This window comes from Mirounga angustirostris, unplaced genomic scaffold, assembly GCF_029215605.1.
Source record: "Mirounga angustirostris isolate CCGP_5_RB_7025 unplaced genomic scaffold, mMirAng1.0.hap1 SCAF_10, whole genome shotgun sequence".
In the NCBI taxonomy this organism is placed as follows: domain Eukaryota; kingdom Metazoa; phylum Chordata; class Mammalia; order Carnivora; family Phocidae; genus Mirounga; species Mirounga angustirostris.
This window is the reverse complement of record NW_026991718.1, coordinates 133,906,249-133,927,726: the sequence shown is the minus strand read 5'-3', so window position 1 is coordinate 133,927,726 and position 21,478 is coordinate 133,906,249. Positions and strand designations below refer to the sequence as shown.

At 40.6% G+C, this 21,478-nt stretch overlaps 1 protein-coding gene across 2 annotated transcripts in view; it reads right to left on the bottom strand.

Annotated features, from left to right (window-relative positions):
* The window catches only part of VAPB (VAMP associated protein B and C), a 58,868-nt gene that overhangs the window by 23,234 nt on the left and 14,156 nt on the right, over window positions 1-21,478 (bottom strand). For both annotated transcript variants that reach the window (XM_064573399.1, XM_045886005.3), the window contains exon 2: window positions 8,214-8,366. In XM_064573399.1, coding sequence (XP_064429469.1) covers window positions 8,214-8,366 — 153 coding nt within the window. The remainder of the gene's footprint in view (window positions 1-8,213; window positions 8,367-21,478) is intronic.

Sequence of the window (21,478 nt, the reverse complement as noted above, 5' to 3'; positions counted from 1 at the left end):
GATTCAAACACATCTGGGGTGGGGCTGAGAACATGTATTTCTTTTTTTTTTTTTTTTTAAGATTTTATTTATTTATTTGAGAGAGAGAGAATGAGAGACAGAGAGCATGAGAGGGAGGAGGGTCAGAGGGACACAGACTCCCTGCCAAGCAGGGAGCCCGATGCGGGACTCGATCCTGGGACTCCAGGATCATGACCTGAGCCAAAGGCAGTCGCTCAACCAACTGAGCCACCCAGGCACCCGAGAACATGTATTTCTAACAGGATACTGATTCTACCAGCCCAGGAACCACACCTGCAGAACGCGTATTCAGTATTTCACCTAACACTGTGGCCCCTACCAGAATGCTCTCTCACACCCTCATTCTTCTTTGGGGACCTTATTCTACTAGTGGACACTGTTGACACTGAGATGCCTAAGCTCCTTGCCACATGTTTGCCCTTCTACCCCATTTGACTGAGACCAGGACTTCATGTTTTGATAGCTCACATTCTGGATACTAGTTTTTAATTGGTTGACAGGTGTGTACCTTCTTCCCTTCCAACATTCAAAGCACTCCTGAATCATGCTCCCTCTAAAAATCGCCTTGGGGCAACACAAAGAGAGGAAGCCTTCTTTCACTCGCAAACATCTGGCTTACCTTCTGTCCTACCTCCCGGAGCTACTCTCTCCTACCCGTGGGTTCAGACAGCAGTTTCCAATCTTCGCATCACAACTGTCCCCTCTTTCTCCTTTTTGATCGCCTGTGTGCCACCAAAAGGCTATTCTCTACCAAACTGCATTGATGGTGTAGTAATGTAGTTCCTGCTCTACTTTTTTAAGCTAATCAGAAACAAGCCAGAGCCTGAGCAGCTTAAAAGACCAGTATTACCACAATGAGGTGAAATAATTCTAGCCAAAAGCAAAGCAACTCAGAATTGTAGACTGTGTACCCTTATCATGAGTAAATTTATTACTTCCTTTAGGATTCTCAAAATGTTGAAAACATAACTGCTTTCCGGGACTCTGCCTATTCAGGGTCCTATGGATGGAATGACAAATCCAGCAGGCAAATAATTTTATCTACTTATAAGTAAGTTAACATTGAATTATCTTTGTGTTCTCTATAGAATTTTCCAATTCAGTACAGCCCATTGTAGATAACAAACTTCTCATTGTCTGGTTGACTTATTGGTGCAGAGACTAGTACAAATGTACCTCAGTGTCACTGGAAGATGAGATGTGCCAGATGCACAGCACTGACCAAAGAACAGGCCTCATTCACTCTTTTTTATAAACATTTTTAAAAACATACATCTTTTTATTTTTTTTTATTTTATTTATTTATTTTTTTAAAGATTTTATTTATTTATTTGAGAGAGAAAGACACAGCGAGAGAGGGAACACAAGCAGGGGGAGTGGGAGAGGGAGAAGCAGACTCCCTGCGGAGCAGGGAGCCCGATGCGGGACTTGATCCAGGGACTCCAGGATCATGACCTGAGCCGAAGGCAGTCGCTTAACCAACTGAGCCACCCAGGCGCCCAAACATACATCTTTTTAAAAAAACTCCAACATACTTTCCTGTTTCCTATAATACTTTATAATGGAATACAATATAGCCTTTTTCTGATTAACTCTTGGGATTATGAACACCCATTATATTCTAGCTTAGAAAGACCTACAAGCCATGGCTCTTGGGACTGATCAACTAGAATACGGAGAACTGTCTGCCCTGAGGCTTAAGTCATCCCAGTCCCCTGCTGTTATTTCTGAACCCTCTCCCTACTCACCCTTTGTGATATTCCTGTCCAGTCCTTCACTGTGGCTACCTCCCAAAGCCCTTTCACTTCATTCTGGCCTGTAATGGGCTGGACGCCAGGACAAGGTTAACAGTCTAAAGTAAAAGAAGGGGCACTTGGCTGACTCACTCAGTGGAGTGTGTGACTCTTTATCTCAGGTTGTAAGTTCAAGCCCCATTTTGGGTATAGAGATTACTTAAAAATAAAATGTTTAAAAATTTTTTTAAAAATAGGGCACCTGGTTAAGCGTATGCTTTCAGCTCATTTCATGATCCCTGGGTCCTGGGATCAAGTTGAGCCCTGGGCTCCCTGCTCAGCGGGTAGCCTCTTCCCCTCTGCCCCTCCCCCCACATGTGATCACGTGCTTTCTCTCAAAAATAAATAAAATCTTTAAAAAAAAACCTAAAAATTTTAAAAATAAAGCAAGAGTAAACAAGAGAGTCAAGATGAAGAGCTCAAGTGTTTAAATATGCAAGACACTGGGGCGCCTGGGTGGCTCAGTCGGTTAAGGGTCTGCCTACAGCTTAGGTCATTATCTCAGGGTCCTGGGATCGAGCCCCATGTCAGGCTCCCGGCTCAGCTGGGAGTCTGCTTCTCCCTCTCCCTCTCCCTCTGTGCCCTTTCTCTCTCTCTCTGTCAAATAAATAAATGAAATCTTTAAAAATAAATAAATAAATATGCAAGAAACTATAATGAGTGAAAAGAACATAACTTTTGGTTGCTCCAAAGTTGAGCTTAATTTCTGCTCCTCAGTGACTCCGCCGAAAGCTGAAGTTACTGTCCACTAAGTGAGGTGTTCAGTGTACCTGGTAAGTCATCTTGATCATGATCTTTGAAAATGTAAAGAACAGGGGCACCTGGGTGTCTCAGTTGGTTAAGCATCTGCCTTTGGCTCAGGTCATGATCCCAGAGTCCTGAGATCGAAGCCCAGGTGGGGCTTCCTGCTCAGTGGGGGAGTCTGCTTCTCCCTCTCCCTCTGCTCTCTCGCTTGCGAGCTCTCACTCTCAAGTAAATAAAATCTTAAAAAAAAAAAAAAGATTTATTTATTTGAGAGAGAGAGAAGCAGACTCACCACTGAGCAGGAAGCCAGACCCAGGGCTCTTATCACAGGACCCTGGGATCATGACGCAAGCGGAAGGCAGCCACTTAACCGACTGAGCCACACAGGTGCCCCAAATAAATAAAATCTTTATAAAAAAAGAAAAAGAAAAGAAAATGTAAAGAAATTAAAAAAACTGTGTCATACTCCTACAAAGTGAAACATGGGATTCTTCTTAAGAAACTTGAATATCACAGTAAAATTTTAAAAAATCTTTAAGAAGCATAATTAGGCTGAATTTTTATTAATTTCCTTTTGTAAAAAACCAGAATCTCTCATCTATCTGGTGAAAAAGATTAAAGACATCTTTTAGGTATGAATGTGAGTCGCTCTTATCTGAGAAGAATAAACTTGGTTCATGAAAACCATTTATAAAAAGGTTTTGCTTATCAGAGGCTTCCAAAGCAAATGATCAAAGAAGAATGTTGCTGTTAAGATGCCCAAACCCCCCAAATTTAGCTTCTGCTATCAGCACTTGACAGATGAATGCCTGGCTTCTTTCTCTAAGGGCAGTGCACTTATACGCTGGTGCTAATCACCTAAAAGCTATAGCTCAAGGTTGACTGGTCCAGGGCAGGCAAGCAGCTCCATTAAACTGAGTCAGCAAAATCTTAAAAGGATTAATTATCAATTGCAATACTACCCAATTACATTAATTGACCAATGTTTCCATCCAAGAAGAGCTGCTGATATGAATTCTCTGTCCTCAGGATTTTACTGGAAGAACTTTATGCTTTAACATGTGATTGAAAGGAGTGCTGGAAAGGATTGTGTGTCAGAAGTGAACACTGCTCCTTAATTCTTTGAATTTTAATTTAAAATACTGATTCAGACACTAGTAGATTTGTGTTTGTTTGTCTTTAATCCATTTTCAATTCCCAGGGTTCACTTAGTAAAGTGTATCTGTACCCAAATATTGGTATCTTTAATGACTCTTTCCAATGCCCCCCCCCACATATAGATATTTTGCATTTCTAATTTGCTTGGTACAAAGGCAACCAATGTGCATAATTGAACTGCAAATGGAAGCATGCTTGCTACTTTAGTGAAATTAGAATTCAGTGAAGGTTATAAAAATATTAAACTTAATATCATATTACAGGAAGCATAAGTATTTTTGATGGGCCCATAATTTTACCACTTCACCTGCTGTATCCGCTGGCAAACATGGTTTGGAATATTAATGGAAAACTCCCTCATTATTAAACTGCAGTATTAAAAAAAAAATCCACAACCACTAACAGCTTACCACAAAGACATTTTCAGAAATTATCTACCTTAAAAATATTTTCCCACCAGACAGTTCAGAAAATCGATTTAATTTTGTAAAGCTAGAACAAATGGGGAGACCCCCCACTGCTTCAAACAATTCATTAATTCAAAAAGTTCTATTTTCCTTGCATTTAAAATCTCAGGGGGGGGAAAATCCAATCTCCGCTTCTCCAATCTCCATTTAAGTGTAGCTATTTTGCTGAGGTCCAGATTTGAATAATTCAAAACCATCTCTAGTAGATGGTGTGTATCAAGGAGCAAGGGCCAAAACCATGGCATTCTGGGCCAATTAATGCAAACAGAAAGCACTCTGCACCCCCTCACCTACTACACTGCCTCATCCAACAGACACAAACCACAGAAGGGGCTACTGGAAGAATGAGATGAGATGAAATGAGCACCTACATAAAGGACAAAGAAAAGGACTCCCATTCTAGACCCAGGTGACCAGACCTCAAACCATCCCTTTGGGAAATCCACATATTTTCACCTACAGACACAAAAAGTCTAGGTTATGCCTGTTTCCAACCATTACTTTACCACCTAAGTTTTTAAAACAGAGCTGTTATTTTTTAAGGACTCAATAAGTAATTTGCCACCTTCTGGAGAAAGTAACATGGTAGGTCAGAGTCTGGACTTTTGACACACAATTTAAGCTCCCTTGACTATATCAAGCCTACCTAAAAGCTAAGAAGAGTTTCACAGGGTGTGTCAGAAAGGTCCCTAACAGCTACAAAGTCTCCCCTCGTGCCCCCCATACAACCCTGATCTGTGTGCCTTCAGAACCTCAGTCCCTCTGGCCAGCTATGTGGGTGGATCTCCTCCTCCTCCTTCTCTTTCTTTCCCTCCCTGCCCCCCTCTCTCAAAGAATGATTTATAGCCCCCCCAATAGCTAGCACATCCCAAGGGTTTTCAGAAATGGGAGAGAAATAACGTACTAGGCATGTCATTTGCGGGTAGGCCGACACTCTGTGTGGTAGACCGGGCAATGCTGGTAGCATTTTAAGTTGATTTGATGGCCACCTTTTTATAGATTATATTTGAAAATTCACCAGAAAACAAATGCATATCATAGAAAGAAAACATACACACTCCTTAAAATCAGAAAAAGTCAAATAAAAAAATGGAATTAATTTATTTCTAAAAAGGCAATTCAAGTATGTATAATCCACGTTCGACAAAAACAGTTTTTATCAAAGCTAGTGGGGAAGATAACACAATCCCACTCTTGCGCCATGTGTTCAGTTAACACAGCACTGGAAAGTACTCTGTGAGGCAGATACTGTTCCTTCCATTTTACAAATGAGAAAACTAGAACCTAGACACGTTAATAGATTGGACAAAGATCGGCCAACAGGTTAAACAGCACAACTAAGCTTTCTGCTCAGGTTCCCAGACCTCAAATCTAGTGATCTCGGAGGAGAGTGGGTTAACACCAAACGTGGCCATGTATACACCTGGCCTGTGGACAATCTGCACTGCCTTCTGCTGGTATCCTTCATGTCCTGAGGGTATCTTCTCTCCCAAAGGAACCTAGAAACTCTACGTACTCACCAAGATGTCATCACATAGCTGCATTTTAAGAGGACCTTAAAAAGCTCAGTGCTTTTTACCTTGAGATACGAATGTCTAACACATTATACACTGGTCCCTCAGCACAGAAAACGGCAGCAGATGGGTGCCAGCATCCTCTGCCAACTGAAGATGCTGTCCCAGAAATGCAGCGACACCTGGCTTCACCCAGGTGCACCTCAAGCAGTGCGAAAAATACACACCAAATAATAACAAGGGAGCCCTTCTCATGTGCAAACATAATCTTGTTTCATCTAGGAGTCAGGCCTGTAGACACACGGGCACTTTATTATTCAATTACTTTCCCCCAAGTACATTACATTTTGAGAACCATGGTACTTTATGTAAAATTTTATATTCATTTGTAAGTGGGGCCACCCCCTAACACTGTTGAGGCAGCTTCGTATCACAGAAGAGCCACCGAGTCAGGAGCAAAGCTGGTTTCAAGTACCAGCTCTGCCACTAGTCACCCATGTGGCCCTAGATAATCACACCCATTCTCTGCACCTTCCGTTCTTATCTGCAAAAGAAAGGCCACAACCACAAAATCTTCAGTCTTCCTTAAGCAGGGAATTATAAATCAAAACAAATGCCCAGGGTTATTACCTTAAAAAACATTCCAAAAAAATTTTTTTTAATTTAAAAAAATAAAAATAGGGGCACTTGAGTGGCTCCGTCTGTTAAGCATCTGAGTCTTGGTTTCAGCTCAGGTCATGATCTCAGGGTCATGAGATCGAGCCCCACATCAGGCTCCATGCTCAACACGGAGTCTGCTTCAGATTCTCTCTCCCCGCCTCCCCTCCCAGTTCCCGTGCTCTAAGAAATGAATAAATAAAATCTTAAAAACAAAAAACAAAACAACCATTCCTATGATTGGGGGAGGGATGAGTCTTTCTGAAAGAGACATACACACATTTATATTTCATACTGGAAAGCACACCTACACTGTACAGCTGCCTGTTGAGACTATTTTATTCCGAAACTATGTTGCTGCCCCCTTATTTACCCTGAAAATTTGTAATTCTCATCTACTGACAACCTTGCTCAAATTTGATATGGGCAAAGAAATCAAGAGGAAAACCAAAGTCAATAAAAGGGGATAAAGATTTCAGCAGAAAAACTGAAACCATATGGATCCAAGGGGTACAGAAATGCCAACAGCTCAGACCCTTTCCCTTCCCTAGCACGCTGCACTTTAGTCTGGGCTTCGGAGCCAGACACAGTGATCCACATCTTGGCTGTGTCACTTGCTAGGTTCGTGAGCCTACAGCCACCAGTCTCCTTCTTAGTACAAGGCAGGTAATGATGCATTCCTCACAGGCCAAATAACAGAAATTATATGAGATAATGTGTGTGCTGGCCCAGCACAAAGGAGACCCTCAATAAAATCTGGCTCTTACCCTTCTGACTTCCTGAATAACAACCCAATTCAAGTGTCCAGATCAGGTCTTGCAGCCTCAGAGAGAAGCACACAGGGGGATAGCTGGTGTGGGAGCACCATAATGAGAGAAACCAATGGATGTGGGGAATAAGAGTTTACAGAAATGATCAGATAATGAAACACCTTATATCTTTCCAAAGAGGTGAATCATTTTCTTTTAGGTGTCAAATGAATAGCCAAATGCATCACAATCAAAATCTGTCATGGAAAAAGCCAGTCAAGTACCCATCTCAATGAGTAGTAGCTTCTAATGATGCAGAACCCTCTGTGACACAAAGTCTCCTGATTTTTACAGGATAAACACACACTCCCCCACAGCTCCTCCACAAATACAAAAGGCATCTTGGATCCAGAAGTTCTAATGAGCTGAAAGTTTATTCCATTTCTAAAAGACATTTAAACTCAAACCCATCACTTACATCTCCTTAATTCTAAAATCCAATTCTCAATCTGGGCACTCTACCAGCGTCTTTTCAAAAGCTGGACTTTGGAAAATATATGCATTCTCAGACCGTAAGGGAAAAACCCATGAGACACGCACAAAACTTTCGCCCTTGGATATAGTCCAGTCTCCTCAGTCCTCACCTCCCTGAGCTTTTCACGATCAGTAAAGTGCAGTTACCAATCATTGGGAATGACACAAGCCTAATGTCAGAAACCATTTAGCTTAAATAAGAAAATAACTCCATTTAGCATTCTCCCACAAAGTAAAATTAAGTTTGTTTAGCCCTTTTTTATTTATTGCCAAAGGGCAGATTTAATTTCAAGGGAGTGAAAACCAAACTCATTCTGAAGTAAAGTCTAAAGTTACCACTTTACTTTTGCTGTAACTATTAAGGCACAGAAGACTGTAAGCATTAAACCAAAGAGGCTTTAATTATGGAAAACCAATAGGTGAGTGGGACCCACTAAGCTTTTCAATCAGAGGGTGGCGGGTTCAGGGAGAAGTCTATTGTCTTATTTTGCTATACCAAATGCAAACTTTAAGAAATCCTACTGGCTTTAGGGAGACTTTTTAGCCCCCCCGTTGGCCTCCAGTCTCCGGACTTACCAGATACATTAATCGAGGCCCCTGCATCGATGATCCCACTGTTGGGCCTCACGCAGTATCTACGTGGTGCTGTGGTCTTCACTTTAAAACACACATTTCGGTCTGTTGGGTTGCCAAGCTTTAGGTTGGTGGTGACGACATCGGTGAAGGGACCTGTGGAATGAGGCAGAGACTGATTGGAGACCTTGTGAGGAAAGTTTAGAAGACTGACTGATTTATGTTCTGGGGTCGGGAGGGATATGGTATATAGTTAAGGGAAGATTCAAGATCCAAAACTAGCTCACTATCACGGATGGGAGAAAGGAACGGACGTTAACACACTAACAGCAGCATCTGAAATTCACCACGTTCTCATCACACTACCAGGCAATCTAGGTAAGCGTTCTAACATCCAGGCTCTCCTTGAAACCTCACAACTTTATGGTTATTGTCGTTTTACCGATAAGAAAACCGAGGCTCGGGCAACCCTCTCAGGTCCTCCCTCTCCTGGAGCTTTAGACTATCGCTCAATAAATTTTGCTTTGCTGCCCACAAAAAAAAAAGACGACGACGACGACAACGGAGGCTCAGGAATATGCGTTTCTTGTCTAAGTGTTCATGCTAGTTAGTGGTAGGTAGTTAGGATCTGAACCAGGCAGCCTGAATCCAATCCAAGACCAGTTCTTAACCTATGTTAAATACCGATTTCCACAATAAGATGACCTCTAACAGAATCTGAAGGATTAAACTTGGGTCCCACAATTACCAAGGGCAGAGTGTGCCAAGGGTAGCAGGTGTAAAAAAGACTTTAAGGTGTTAATGGTCTATAAACACAGAAACCCCCCCCCCCAATACAGCGTTAACTACAGCAAGGTCGGAGTCCTGCTAGGCAGCCCACACCTGGAACGTCATGTTCAGTTTTATAACTATGCAGGCTACTGAGAAGATGAAAACAAAGCTCAGGGCCCGGAGGGTATTTTTTATTATTATTATTTATTCATTTTCTACTTTATTAGATTTTTTAATTAAAAAAGTAAAACATGCTTCTTAAAACAAGCCAAACAATAAGAGATGTATAAAGAGGAAGTTAATAAGCTTTCCCTTGTCCCCTGAGGTGACTACTACGGGAGATCTTCTCACATCATCTGTGCTTACACAAACAGCACGTACACACATGTACCGGGAGGGGGACAACAAGAGGGATCATACTAGTCACGTTACTCTGAAACTTGCTTTTTTTCCATTTACTGCTCTACCGTGGATACCTGACCACTAGGTTTATTAAGGAGTCAGTGGGAGGGTTGACTACAAGACCTCCTAAGTCCTTTTCAACCTCTTTTCAAATTGACATCTTTTCACCATGTAAATCAATGGTATCTTTGAGTGTCCTCCACACAAGCTCTTTACTCCTATCTCTACATTTATAAAGAAGTAGGAGGCGGGGTGGGAAGGTCTGTGTGCTCCTATGTTCACAAACCAAGAAATAAATAATGTTGGTTCATCCATTCCCTAAGGAAACCCAAAAAAGACATTCAAATCTGTGCCTTGAAAAATTTTCAATGAGACTCTAAGCTCCTTAAGATAAGGACGATACCTTACCAGTTTCTGTATCTCCAGAATACAGAATACATTCTGTACCTCCAAGCATCTAGTAAAGGTCTCAGTGTGTGTGTATCTAGATGGACGATAGACAACAGACAGACAGACAGGCAGGCAGGCAAAGATATTCGCCAAGGAGGAAACTACCAGGTGGATAAGCACTAGCAAAATTAAAATCTCAGGCTACTTTCTCTCCTTCAGAAGCACTCAGGGTATAAAAAATCAATTTGATATGGGCTTAACTTAAATATAAATTAAGAAATCAATAATGATGGAAAGGAAGAAAGGTAAAGGGACTCAGTTCCAAAATCAAATAAACTATAGCCAGTTCTGCCATAAAGCTTAGTTTGAAATCGTGAATTTGTTCCACTGTGATTGATGTGCATATTAGGGGGACAATCTGAGCATAAAACAAATTTCACATTTGCTTATGCATGATTTTGTCTACAAGAAATGCTAGATGAACACAGAAAAGTGCATCAAAAGTGCATCCAGCTGAACCAAGCTGCCTAGAAATACACAAAATACACCCCCTACACACACCACCACCCCTATCAGCTACCTCAGCTCACCTGTGGGTTGGCAGCCACAACCACCCACACCCACAGTCACCATCTGCCCTCCTTCCTCCACTGGACAGTGACTCACAAACTACAACTATCCCGATGCCACCTCCACAGGCAAACTTCACGTCTTCTTCAAGGTGAAGTGCCATGTTTACTGAAATACAATACCGTATTTCCTACCGATTTAATGTGTGTAAAACCATGATTAGGCTCCTGTCTGTGTTTGTGTATATGACCAACAAAGTTTTTGAACATTGTGGACTTAACCTCATTTCCCTCTTGTAAGTCCTACAGCGTTTATCCTGCTACTTTATGTGGTATGGCGATTTTTAGGAATGCATACGTTGCATTATAGCAGAATCAACTGTACTACTGGGTCAAGGACGGTTTTAAGTTACTTACACTAGAATTTATTCTCATTCCATGGGCAATGGCACCTTCAAGAATGACATGCCTAAAGAGAATGTTTCCATTGGATTATCTTTCTAAAAAGCCCTGCCTTTGGCCCTCTGGAGGCTCAGGCATTTTGTAGGTGCAGTTGTGGCCAGACACGGGTAAAAGCATCTTCGGCAGTGCATCTCACCTACTGACGCCCATCACAAACAACCCTCTCACTACACTCAAAGTCATCTCCTTACTGAGAACCAAAAGCTTACCCAAGAGGGCAGGTACTCTGTGGCCTAAGAAGACTTTCAGCTACAATGAGGAAGAGCCCCATGCTGACAACTCTCCCTCCTTATATCAAGTTTTGGGCATCAAGGGAGAAACAGTATCCCTGGTGCTGAGACGTGTTTAGGGGATTATGGAGGCAGCAGCTCTCTGCGCCTCTACCCTTTTCCACTCTCCACAAAGCATACAATCTGACTTATCCCCCCTAAAGACTCTCTGCTTGCTTAAGAGTGGAGATCACTTCAGCAGTGGTAAAACGAAAAAAGAACAGCTAAACACAACTCTGATTTTCTGGAGTCAAAGACAGCAATTAAACACGCACACACACACTCATGCATGAACAAATGACATACACACCACGCATGTCCACATTCCTGGCCTTTACAGAAGAACTGCCAATCACAAGAACTCACATAAGCATAGCTCCAGCTCAAATAGCTCACAATGCTGGGGCAAAGGAGAAGAAAACAGACAAGCTGTGTGTCTACACAAAGAGACACCTGAAAAGGAATGAGCTTTCAAATATAAACCCCGGGGGCGGGGCTGGGAGGGAGGGTACTGACAATCTGATGGTGATTTATGAAACTATCAGGCCTTAATGTTTTCCAGATATAAACTTAAAGTTGTTAGTTTCAACAAAATTCTGTCTCAAGAACATGGAAGCATCTTCAGATGACAATGCCAAGAATTCGTAATGGCCCACAATTACATCCAAAAAAATTACAGATTTTCCTATGGTGGTCTGAAGTATACTGAGCAGAAAATAGGGTTGTTGGCAAGATTTCACTGTGATGAAATTAAGAATATTTACTTGTTTCCAACTCAGTTTGTAGTGTCTCTTCCTCCTTGCCCTACCTCAAGAAGTTGGGGGTAGGGGCGCACCAAAATTTAAGTATTTGTTTATCCCTTACACTGACCTTTTCTTCTAGGTATTCCACAAAAATAAACCAAATTTAACTGTAAACACTAAGTGGTTTTTGGAAATTCCCCCCAGTTAATTTATTACACAGTAATATAAATAATGTTTCACATTATAAATCACATAAAAGGTAGTCTAATTTATTAAAAGACAAACAATATTTGTAGTATTAAGTAGGATAAATAAATAATCCAGATTTCTCCTTCAACACTCAATCCTGGGCCTTTAAGTGTTTGGGATTTCTTGCACTTACATAGGGTTTTTATTTGTAAAAATCTAGAGGGAACTATACTGAAAATACACGCAAGTGAACAACATTGTTAAAACAGCAAAGTCTCATGAGTAAAAATCTAGACATTTTGTAAAAACAGGCCAGCCCTCTTCTCCCCACCCTGGGCAGTGTACTCTAAGAATTTTATTGAAAATAAATTATACTCGATATGAGTAATTATAGGAAATAAACCATGTTAGTGCCCTCCTTTTTCCCTGTATTAATGAATTAGAATATACAAAAACCTCAATAAAAATGATATAAGGGCTTATGAGCATCATTCAGATGTTTACTAGTCACTTTCATTTCATAAAACTGCCATTTCCATTAAAGCATTATGTAAAAAATGGGATTTTACTATACCAACATGCATATTTATCACCAATGAATTTAAACATGCTTAGTAAGTAAAGAGTCAATTTTACAAATGAAATCTCCTTCAAAAGTTAGACTTTTTTCCTCCAAGAAATGAAAAAATGATTTGGTACCTCTAGAACCACAGCACATACTTTTAATAATTTTTCTTTCCAATTTTCTATTCTTTATTTCAGATAATGTTTATATAAAACTAGGAACTAAGGATCTAAAATGTGAAATGAAGGCCAAAAAAATGAAGCAATATGAACTTGGGAGAAATTAGGAATAATCTTTAACATTTTAATTTTTCTTCTTAACAATTTAAGTAATATTCTTTTTTTTTTTGAGTAATATTCTTTATGCCCTATATTATGCATAGTCATCTGTGAAAATTCTTGAGTTTGTAGATGCTCACGAATAGCAATGACTAACTTGGGTATTGACTTCCTTGACATACTCTAAATGGAATTTAGATAAAGCTAAGCACAGTATAAACTATTTTCTCCACCAAGGCGTGACTTACTGTCATTCTGAAGTGTGTATTTTCAAACAGTAAGATCTGGAACTCACCTGTCTTAGAAAGCAAAGAATACAGAGACTACAAAGCCAGCAGAAGTATGCATTGCACTAAATGTGAAAGGAGGAACGGTTAATTTTTTAGTCTTACAAACATGGAGCCTTGGAATTATAAAGTGCTGGTTTAAAGGCCAAGGAAAGAAGGTCACAATCCAGCAAACTTCTCAACGGTAAGAGGTCAGGTTCCAAGTACTGAAAATGTCATCAAAAATGGCTGGATAAACTTATCACGAAGGAAACACAAGAGTGCTTTGTAGAAAAAAGTATTCCATTAAATCTTCAAACATTTTACCAATCCATGCACAGTGCAAGTACTGTACCTCTTTTCTGTAATCATTCATTCGTTCATTCAGAGACCCAGAGAGAAAAAGACCAACAACAGTCTTCCTTTCAGGAAATGCAAATACCATTTTTACAAAAGAGTAAGTTAAGCGCTCAAGTCCCAGTGACTGTAAAAGGTAAGAGGGAAAACTGCCAAGTGAACTCAAAAGTCCATCTTGGCCTTGTTTATCTGTGTGACCTCAAGCACATCTTATCACCCCATCTGTAAACAACAGGACAGAATTTTTTTAAGGGGTAACTGTATCATTTCATTTTTACTCAGCAATTCAATTTAACCGGAATGAATATAAATACACACACACACCACAAGAAACTATAAGACTCCTAGAAGATAACACAGAAGAAAATCTAGATGGCCTTGGGTTTGGTGGTGACTTTTCAGAGACAACACCAAAGGTACCAACCATCCATGAAAGAAATAATTGACAAACTGGACTTATTAAAATGAAAAACATCTGCTTTGCAATGGGCACTGTCAGGAGAATGAGAAGACAAGCAGGCCACAGACTGGGAGGAAATATTTGCAGAAGACCTATCTGATAAAGGACTGTCATCCAAATATACAAAGAACTCTTAAAACTCGGTAAGAAAATGAACACCACAAAAAAATGGGCAGAAGATCTGAACAGATACCTCACCAAAGAAGATACATAGATGGAAAATAAGATAAACAAATGGAAAAATATACAAATGAAAAGATGTTCAACATATGTCATTAGGAAACTGCAAATTAGGGGCGCCTGGGTGGCTCAGTTGTTAAGTGTCTGCCTTCCACTCAGGTCGTGATCCTAGGGTCCTGGGATTGAGCCCGGCTTTGGGCTCCCTGCTCAGCGGGAAGCCTGCTTCTCCCTCTCCCACTCCCCCTGCTTGTGTTCCCTCTCCCACTGTGTCTCTCTCTATCAAATAAATAAAATCTAAAAAAAAAAAAAAAAAAAGGAAACTGCAAATTAAAACAATGAAACAGTGAGATACCAACACACACCAAAAGGGCCAAAATTTACAGCACTGACATCATCAAATACTGGCCAGGATAGGGGGCAGCAGGAGCCCTCACTCCTTCCTGGTGGGAATACAAAAGGGCACAGCCACTTTGGAACAGTTTGGCTGTTTCTTAAAAAAAAAAAAAACTACACATACTCCTGCCATATAATCCAGCAATCGAAAGCCTTGGTATTCACTAAGAGGAGTCAAAAACTCATGTGCACACAAAAACCTGCACATCAGTGTTCATAGCAGCTTTATTCATAATCATCAAAACTTGGAAGCAACGAAGATGTCCTTCAGTAAGTAAATGGATAAATTGTTGTCCATCCAGACAATGGAATATTATTCTGTGCTAAAATGAGCTATCATGCCATAATTCAGACGTGAAGGAATCTTAAATGCATAACACTAAGTGAAAGAAGCCAATCTGAAAAGGCTATATCCCGTATGATTTCAATTATATAACATTCTAGAATAGGCAACACTATGGAAACTAAAAAAGATCAGTGGTTGCCAGGAATTGGGAGGAGAAAAAGGACTGAATAGGTGGAGTACAGGGGATTGTCAGGGCAGTGAAACTATTCTGTATGATACCACAATGGTGGATGCATGTCATTATATGTATTTGTCAAAACCCACAGGATGTACAACACCAAGGCTGGACCCTAATGTAGACTACGGACTTTGGGTGATAATGATGTATCTACGTAGGTTTACCAGTTTTAACAGATGTACCCCTCTGGCACTGGATGCTGATAGTGGGGGAAGGCCGTGCACATGTGGAACCAGGGGTATATGGGAACTCTGTACCTTCTGCTCAGTTTTGCTGTGAACCTGAAACTACTTTAAAAAACAGAGCTTTGGTTTTTTTTCAAAAAAGGAGGAGAAAAAAGTATTTGGACTTTGTATTAATTAAGTTTTGGAAGCACCCCAACATTTCTGATACTAAATATTAATTTTGAAATATTTATATATTTTATATGTGTACACATAAATGAAGTACACACACAGGTATACATGAAGAAAGATGCTTGGCAAAGAAATTGCTTTCCTTCCTTTTTCTGGAGTTAATGAAATTCTTTTTTTTTTTTTTTTAAGATTTTATTTATTTGACAGAGAGAGACGGCAGCGAGAGAGGGAACACAAGCAGGGGCAGTGGGAGAGGGAGAAGCAGGCTTCCCGCCGAGCAGGGAGCCCGATGTGGGACTCGATCCCAGGACCCTGGGATCATGATCTGAGCCGAAGGCAGACGCTTAACGACTGAGCCACCCAGGCACCTCTGGAGTTCATGAAATTCTGGTGTTAGCAATACACATCCTTCCTTTGTAGTATGTTCCTAATGTAGCTACAATACTTTGAAACTCAAACTATATGTGTTACCAAATAACTTATATACCAAATTGACATATAATCTATCAGGTCTCAGCTTTCCAGATATAAACTTAAAGTTATTGGCTCCACAACAGCTTTTTTCACTCTGCATAAAAAGAGCTGTATTACTTTATATTTTTGCAAACACAATTTAGGTACAGTATCTCTCCTTTCTTCAACACTTCCAAAAAACAACTTACCATATTTCACTTCAGCTCTGAAAAAATAACCTTCTGGGAAGGTAATAATCTGTCTCCAGCACCCTAGGACTGATGATGGATTTTGTTAAGACAATAAAATCATGCTTGAGGTTTCAATACAATAGACTCCAAGCACAGGAAAAGTATATAGGAATGGGGAGAAATGGACACTATGAAGTAAAGTCTGCTGGATATCTTACAGATGTCTTTAAAATTTATCCTTTGGCAGTCTATTTCCATTAGAGTATCCTACTGCCTCCTGCTTTCCCTAACCATCTGCAATGCACCAATCGTCACATTTTTTTTCCTTGTTTATGTAAGTCTTCCCCTTCCAAAATCGAAACTCCATGAAAGAGAGACATTTCTGTCCCTCTTGTTCACTACTGATCACCATCATCTAGCATATTTCCACACACAAAGCAAAATACTCAGTACATTTTCTGAGTGAATGAATGAATGAATGAATGGCCACACCATGATCCTAACTATTTTAAGCAATAGTTTTACTCTTCATGCATGCCTCCCCTGTGTGCACAATGAGGCTCTGGGTGAATGAAGGCCCAAGACTGCTGCTGCCCGCCCCCCCCCCAGCACTATCACCCTTTCTACCTTCAGTGCAGGACTTCTGTCACCTGACAGCTCAAACGTTGCTCTCCTGACTGCTTCCCACCTAGAGTAAAGTTGCGTGGAAGAGGAAGCTGTGCCCGTCCTGTTCATCACTGGAGGCCCTGAGTCAACCCAAGCAGTAAAGGGGCTCAATAAGTGTGTACAGAGTAAATGAATGCCAGACTTCCTTAAAGGCAACTCAATTCTGATCCTGGCACGGTTCCTATAAACAGATGCCTACTCCATAACTGGGATCTGAAGTCATGATAAATTCATGCTGTCCATATACAGGATGAACGTATTAAAAATGTTCACTTGAGGGCGCCTGGGTGGCTCAGTTGGTTAAGCGACTGCCTTCGGCTCAGGTCATGATCCTGGAGTCCCAGGATCGAGTCCCGCGTCGGGCTCCCTGCTCGGTGGGGAGCCTGCTTCTCCCTCTGACCCTCCCCCCTCTCATGTGCTCTCTGTCTCTCTCATTCTCTCTGTCTCAGATAAATAAATAAAATCTTTAAAAAAAAAAAAATGTTCACTTGAGTCAATAATACTTTCATCATTATTATTCTATGATAATTTTGTTTAAAGTCGCCCCCCTCTAAAAAAATGAAAAAAAGATACAGTAACAGATACTCAAAGAGGGTGAGCTCTTAAATAACTATGAATTCAAGAGTAAGGACACTGGGAGAAGTTTTTTTTTTTTTAAATCTATTTTCTTGATTGAATTGTTAGCTCACATATTAAATCAATGCTTTAGAAAAAAAATAAAGCTTTGCAACCAATGTGTTTTTAATGGCAGACATTGGATTCCAATATTTCAACAGAAAGCCTAATTGTGTAGCTCTTATTTTGAAATAACCACACATAAAGAACCCTGCATAGACACATCCCTTTCCTGAAGAAACCTTAGAATGCAAAGTGTTCTCAATTCATAAAGTAACCTCTAAATTAATAAAGTGAACAGAATATCCTCAGGAGACAGACGCATCCTACCCATTATTAGAGCGGGAGAAATCAACACCAAGAATACTCATTGATGACGCCACCACAGGCACACCAGCAGCCAGCCTGATTGAAACAGACTCCACCAAACTTTCAGGCTGCTGGTTCTTTCTGCCTTGGAGCAGAAAGAAATAAAAGTCAGTCCAACTCCATGGGTGGGAAAGCTAGACCACAAGGCACTCTACTGTAGTGTAAGAGTTCAATAGATAAAAGCACCGTGAAAGGCCTAAGGTCAAACTCAGGAAGGCTACCGAAAAAGACACACAGCTGGAAACAACAGCTTAGGAAACTGAAAGCTCTTTGTAGCTTATGTTGACAGATAAGCAATTATTATTCAGACTACACAAAGAACTCTTGTTAGTAAATATGCTCCATTCTTACAAAGGAATACTATACAACAACTGAAAGGAATTAACCCGACCTGTATTTCGACAGGAGATGGGTCTCAAAAGCATGCTAAGGGACACTTGGCCATAATAGTACATGAAGTCATATAACTGCGGAAGCAGTTCACACTAAACTCCTCTGGAGAGTAAAGAAAAGAGAGGAGCAAAATTGGGCAGACATGTCTTCAAATTCTTCGCAAAGTGTACTTCTTAAAGAAAGACTTAAAACAAGTGTAACAAATTAACATTTAGTTATTCTGTATTTGGGTATTTATTACATTACCTGTATTTTTCTGTATTTAAGTGTTTTTCCAGATAAAGCTACCTGCAGTTTATGTCAGATCCAGGCAATGTTTGAGATCATTTTCTTCTTACCCAGAATGCCTTGTATATATAAAAAATACTAGAATCCTAAATTATGGAGTTGTTTAAAACCAATATACCTACATCAACAGGCATTCTTGTGTAATTTATAAAAACCAAGGTTATCATTTAAAAACATGTTTAAAGTAGCAGTGGTCTCACTAATTTAAGACAAAAACCCAAACCTAAAATTTTTTACAAAGTCTACTGTTAGAAGACTAGAAGCCTTTACCCCTTCAGAGAGAAATACTGTGACTACTTTTCTTTAATGCAACACTTTTTTTTCTAAATAGAAAAATAGCTAAAAGTATTATATAAAGGCTGAAACTGCATAATCCTATCTACACGCAGCACTAAGACAGACTACAGTAGACAGCTGAAGATTAAAGTAATAGTACACCTGACTATTATGAATTTTATATATCAGTTCTAAAAGTATCTTAGACCATTTAATAAACTGAGTTTTTTCTAGGCACAATCTTTATCCCATTGTAACAAATATCTAGTAATTTTTCTCTCTTTAGAAGACCAAAATAACCACAAGATTACAGTGATCATGAAAATAAAAAGATAAGCGATATTCCACTCCAAATAAAATTCCACCTAAAGAGGAGAGTGGCAAAACATGACTCATTTTTTTCACACAAAGCAAGAAGAGTCAAGACAGACATTATGCCCAAGTGAGGGATATGAGTGGTAAGACAGCAAGCGGGTCCCAATTCCTCATGGTTGTAGCTGCGGTTTTAACTTGACTAAGTTATAAATTAACAGCTCAAGTCAAGTGCATAAGGTCAGTATCAGTAGAAGTAAAAACTCCCCCCAAATGTTCAATCTTTAGTGAAGATGATGGCATGGGGAAAGCTTCCACACCAAAATCAACACATCCCAATGCACAGCAGACACACAGAGTGAAGCAAAACACATTTAGCATTCTGCACCTCTATGGTTCACCTTACATTTTCAATTTGTGAACAATGAGGAATAGCAGAATGTGGTTTATCAGTCAGTATGTAATCTGCTCTGGTTTCCTTTTCAACAGAGAACCTAAGTGGCTATACCAATGAAAAGAGATTATCAACCAGGTCAGCAGCTTCTTAAACAAATTCAACCAGGGACCAGGGAAAAAGGCTCTGAGACTTGAATGAAAAATATCTTCTATTTCCCCCTTTTCCTGCCTTTAGAAATCATACTCCTTCTTCAAAGTTTTGCTCAAATGCCTTCTCTTTTGGAAAGGCTTCCTAATCTCTCAATTGAAAAATAGGATTCCCTCTAATACCATATTCTAATTAGCTAATGGTAACCAAATTTATATCCATGCTGGTCCTCTCCCTTGATCACGGCTTGCAAGTGTATTAAGCATCTTAAGCTGCAACAACACTCTTAAATCCCACTCCCCTCCCCCAAACCCACTGCTTCCCATCTCAGGAAAAGGAACCACCACTCATTAACATGCTTGGGCCAAAAGCAATTACCCTAGATTCCTCTCTTCCTTCCGCACTCCACATTTAACCCATCAGCCAGTTCTACCTTCAGAACAGATCTGGAATCGGAGCAGTTCTCACCACATTCTCTCCACCGCCACCACCCTGGTACTAGCCACGGTCTCTCGTGTACTCTGGGCCTGGATTCATGCAGTAGCCTTACGGCTTGCACCCATACCATCTCACAATCTCACACCTCTCAGAGCCTACTCTCCCTACTTCACACTGTGGTCTTTTAAAAACGGACTCCTGCTCAGAATCCTCCACGGCTTCTCATCCCACAACAAAATCCCAAGTCTGTCCTGTGGCTGGCCTACCAGGAAGGCTCCTCCTGTCTCTGAGTCCATCTCCTGAGCCACTCCATCACTCCTCTGCAGGCACAATGATCTTGCTGCTGCTCCGTGAATACACCAAACTCAGTGCCACCTTGGGGCCTTGCACTTGCCCTTCCCTGTCTGGAATGGTCTTCCCCCAAATGTGTGTATGGCTTGCACACTCATTTGATACAGGTCTCAGTTCAAATATCACCTTCTCAGGGACATGGCCTTCTCCAATCACCCTTTTTAATACAGAACCCCTTTAATATAATGCCAAACCCCTTTAACCTCTACACAACAACCCCCCCTTCCACTGCCCCATTATCTGGCACCATGTTATATGTATTTCCTGGTTTTTTATTTAGTGCCCATCTTTCCCACCAGAAGATGAGCTAAGGCAAAGGTTTTGTCAGTTTTTTCACCTTGGTCTCTCAAGTATCCAGAACAGTACTTAGCACACTGTAGGCATTCAGCAAGTACCTGATGAATGAACTGTCCAGGTGCTGTGCTAAAGCCCTCCAGCTACAGAGACAGCTCTGCTCCTCCTGCCAGAACCCTGGGAAGACAGTAAGCATGCTTGGGGAACCATTCCAGGACCCATCCAGAATTAAGAAATAAGAATCTGGGATTGAGGCTCTAGGATGATATATTTTGGGAAGAAAAAGAAGAGAGAGAGAGAGAAATTATCAAATGATAGTGATATTAGTTAACGTTTAATTGTGCCAGGTCTGGGACACCTGGCTGGCTCAGACAGTAGAGCATATGACTCTTGATCTCAGGGGCATGAGTTCGAGCCTCACGTTGTGGGTAGAGACTACACAAAAATGAAAAATAAAATCTTAAAAAAAAAAAAAAATTGTGCCAGGTCTATTCTAAGCACTTCACATGTGTTAACTCATTTAAACCTAACATGCCCCATAGTGAAGACTATGAGGCACATAGAAGTTAGATACTTTATCCAAGGTCATGTGACTTTTAGGGAGCAGGTCCAGAGCTCACCTCTGATCTGGTGGGCTGTACACTACCTCTCATTGCACTGAATGCTGCACTAAAGCTAAGGGTGGGGGGCTGAACCCTGAGGGAAGTCCTGGAGTCTGAAAAGATGAAGGAACCCACCTTTTGAGCTGCAGGAAAGCCCTGGCGAGAGCCGTGTGGTGTGATCAAAGTGGGGCCTTCACAGGGGACGTCACAGGGGTACAAAAGGGATACGAGGGAAGTGAATGAAGCTGAGAAATGCATGGAAGCATGAGGATATGAAAGGAATAATATTAAAAATAATTCTA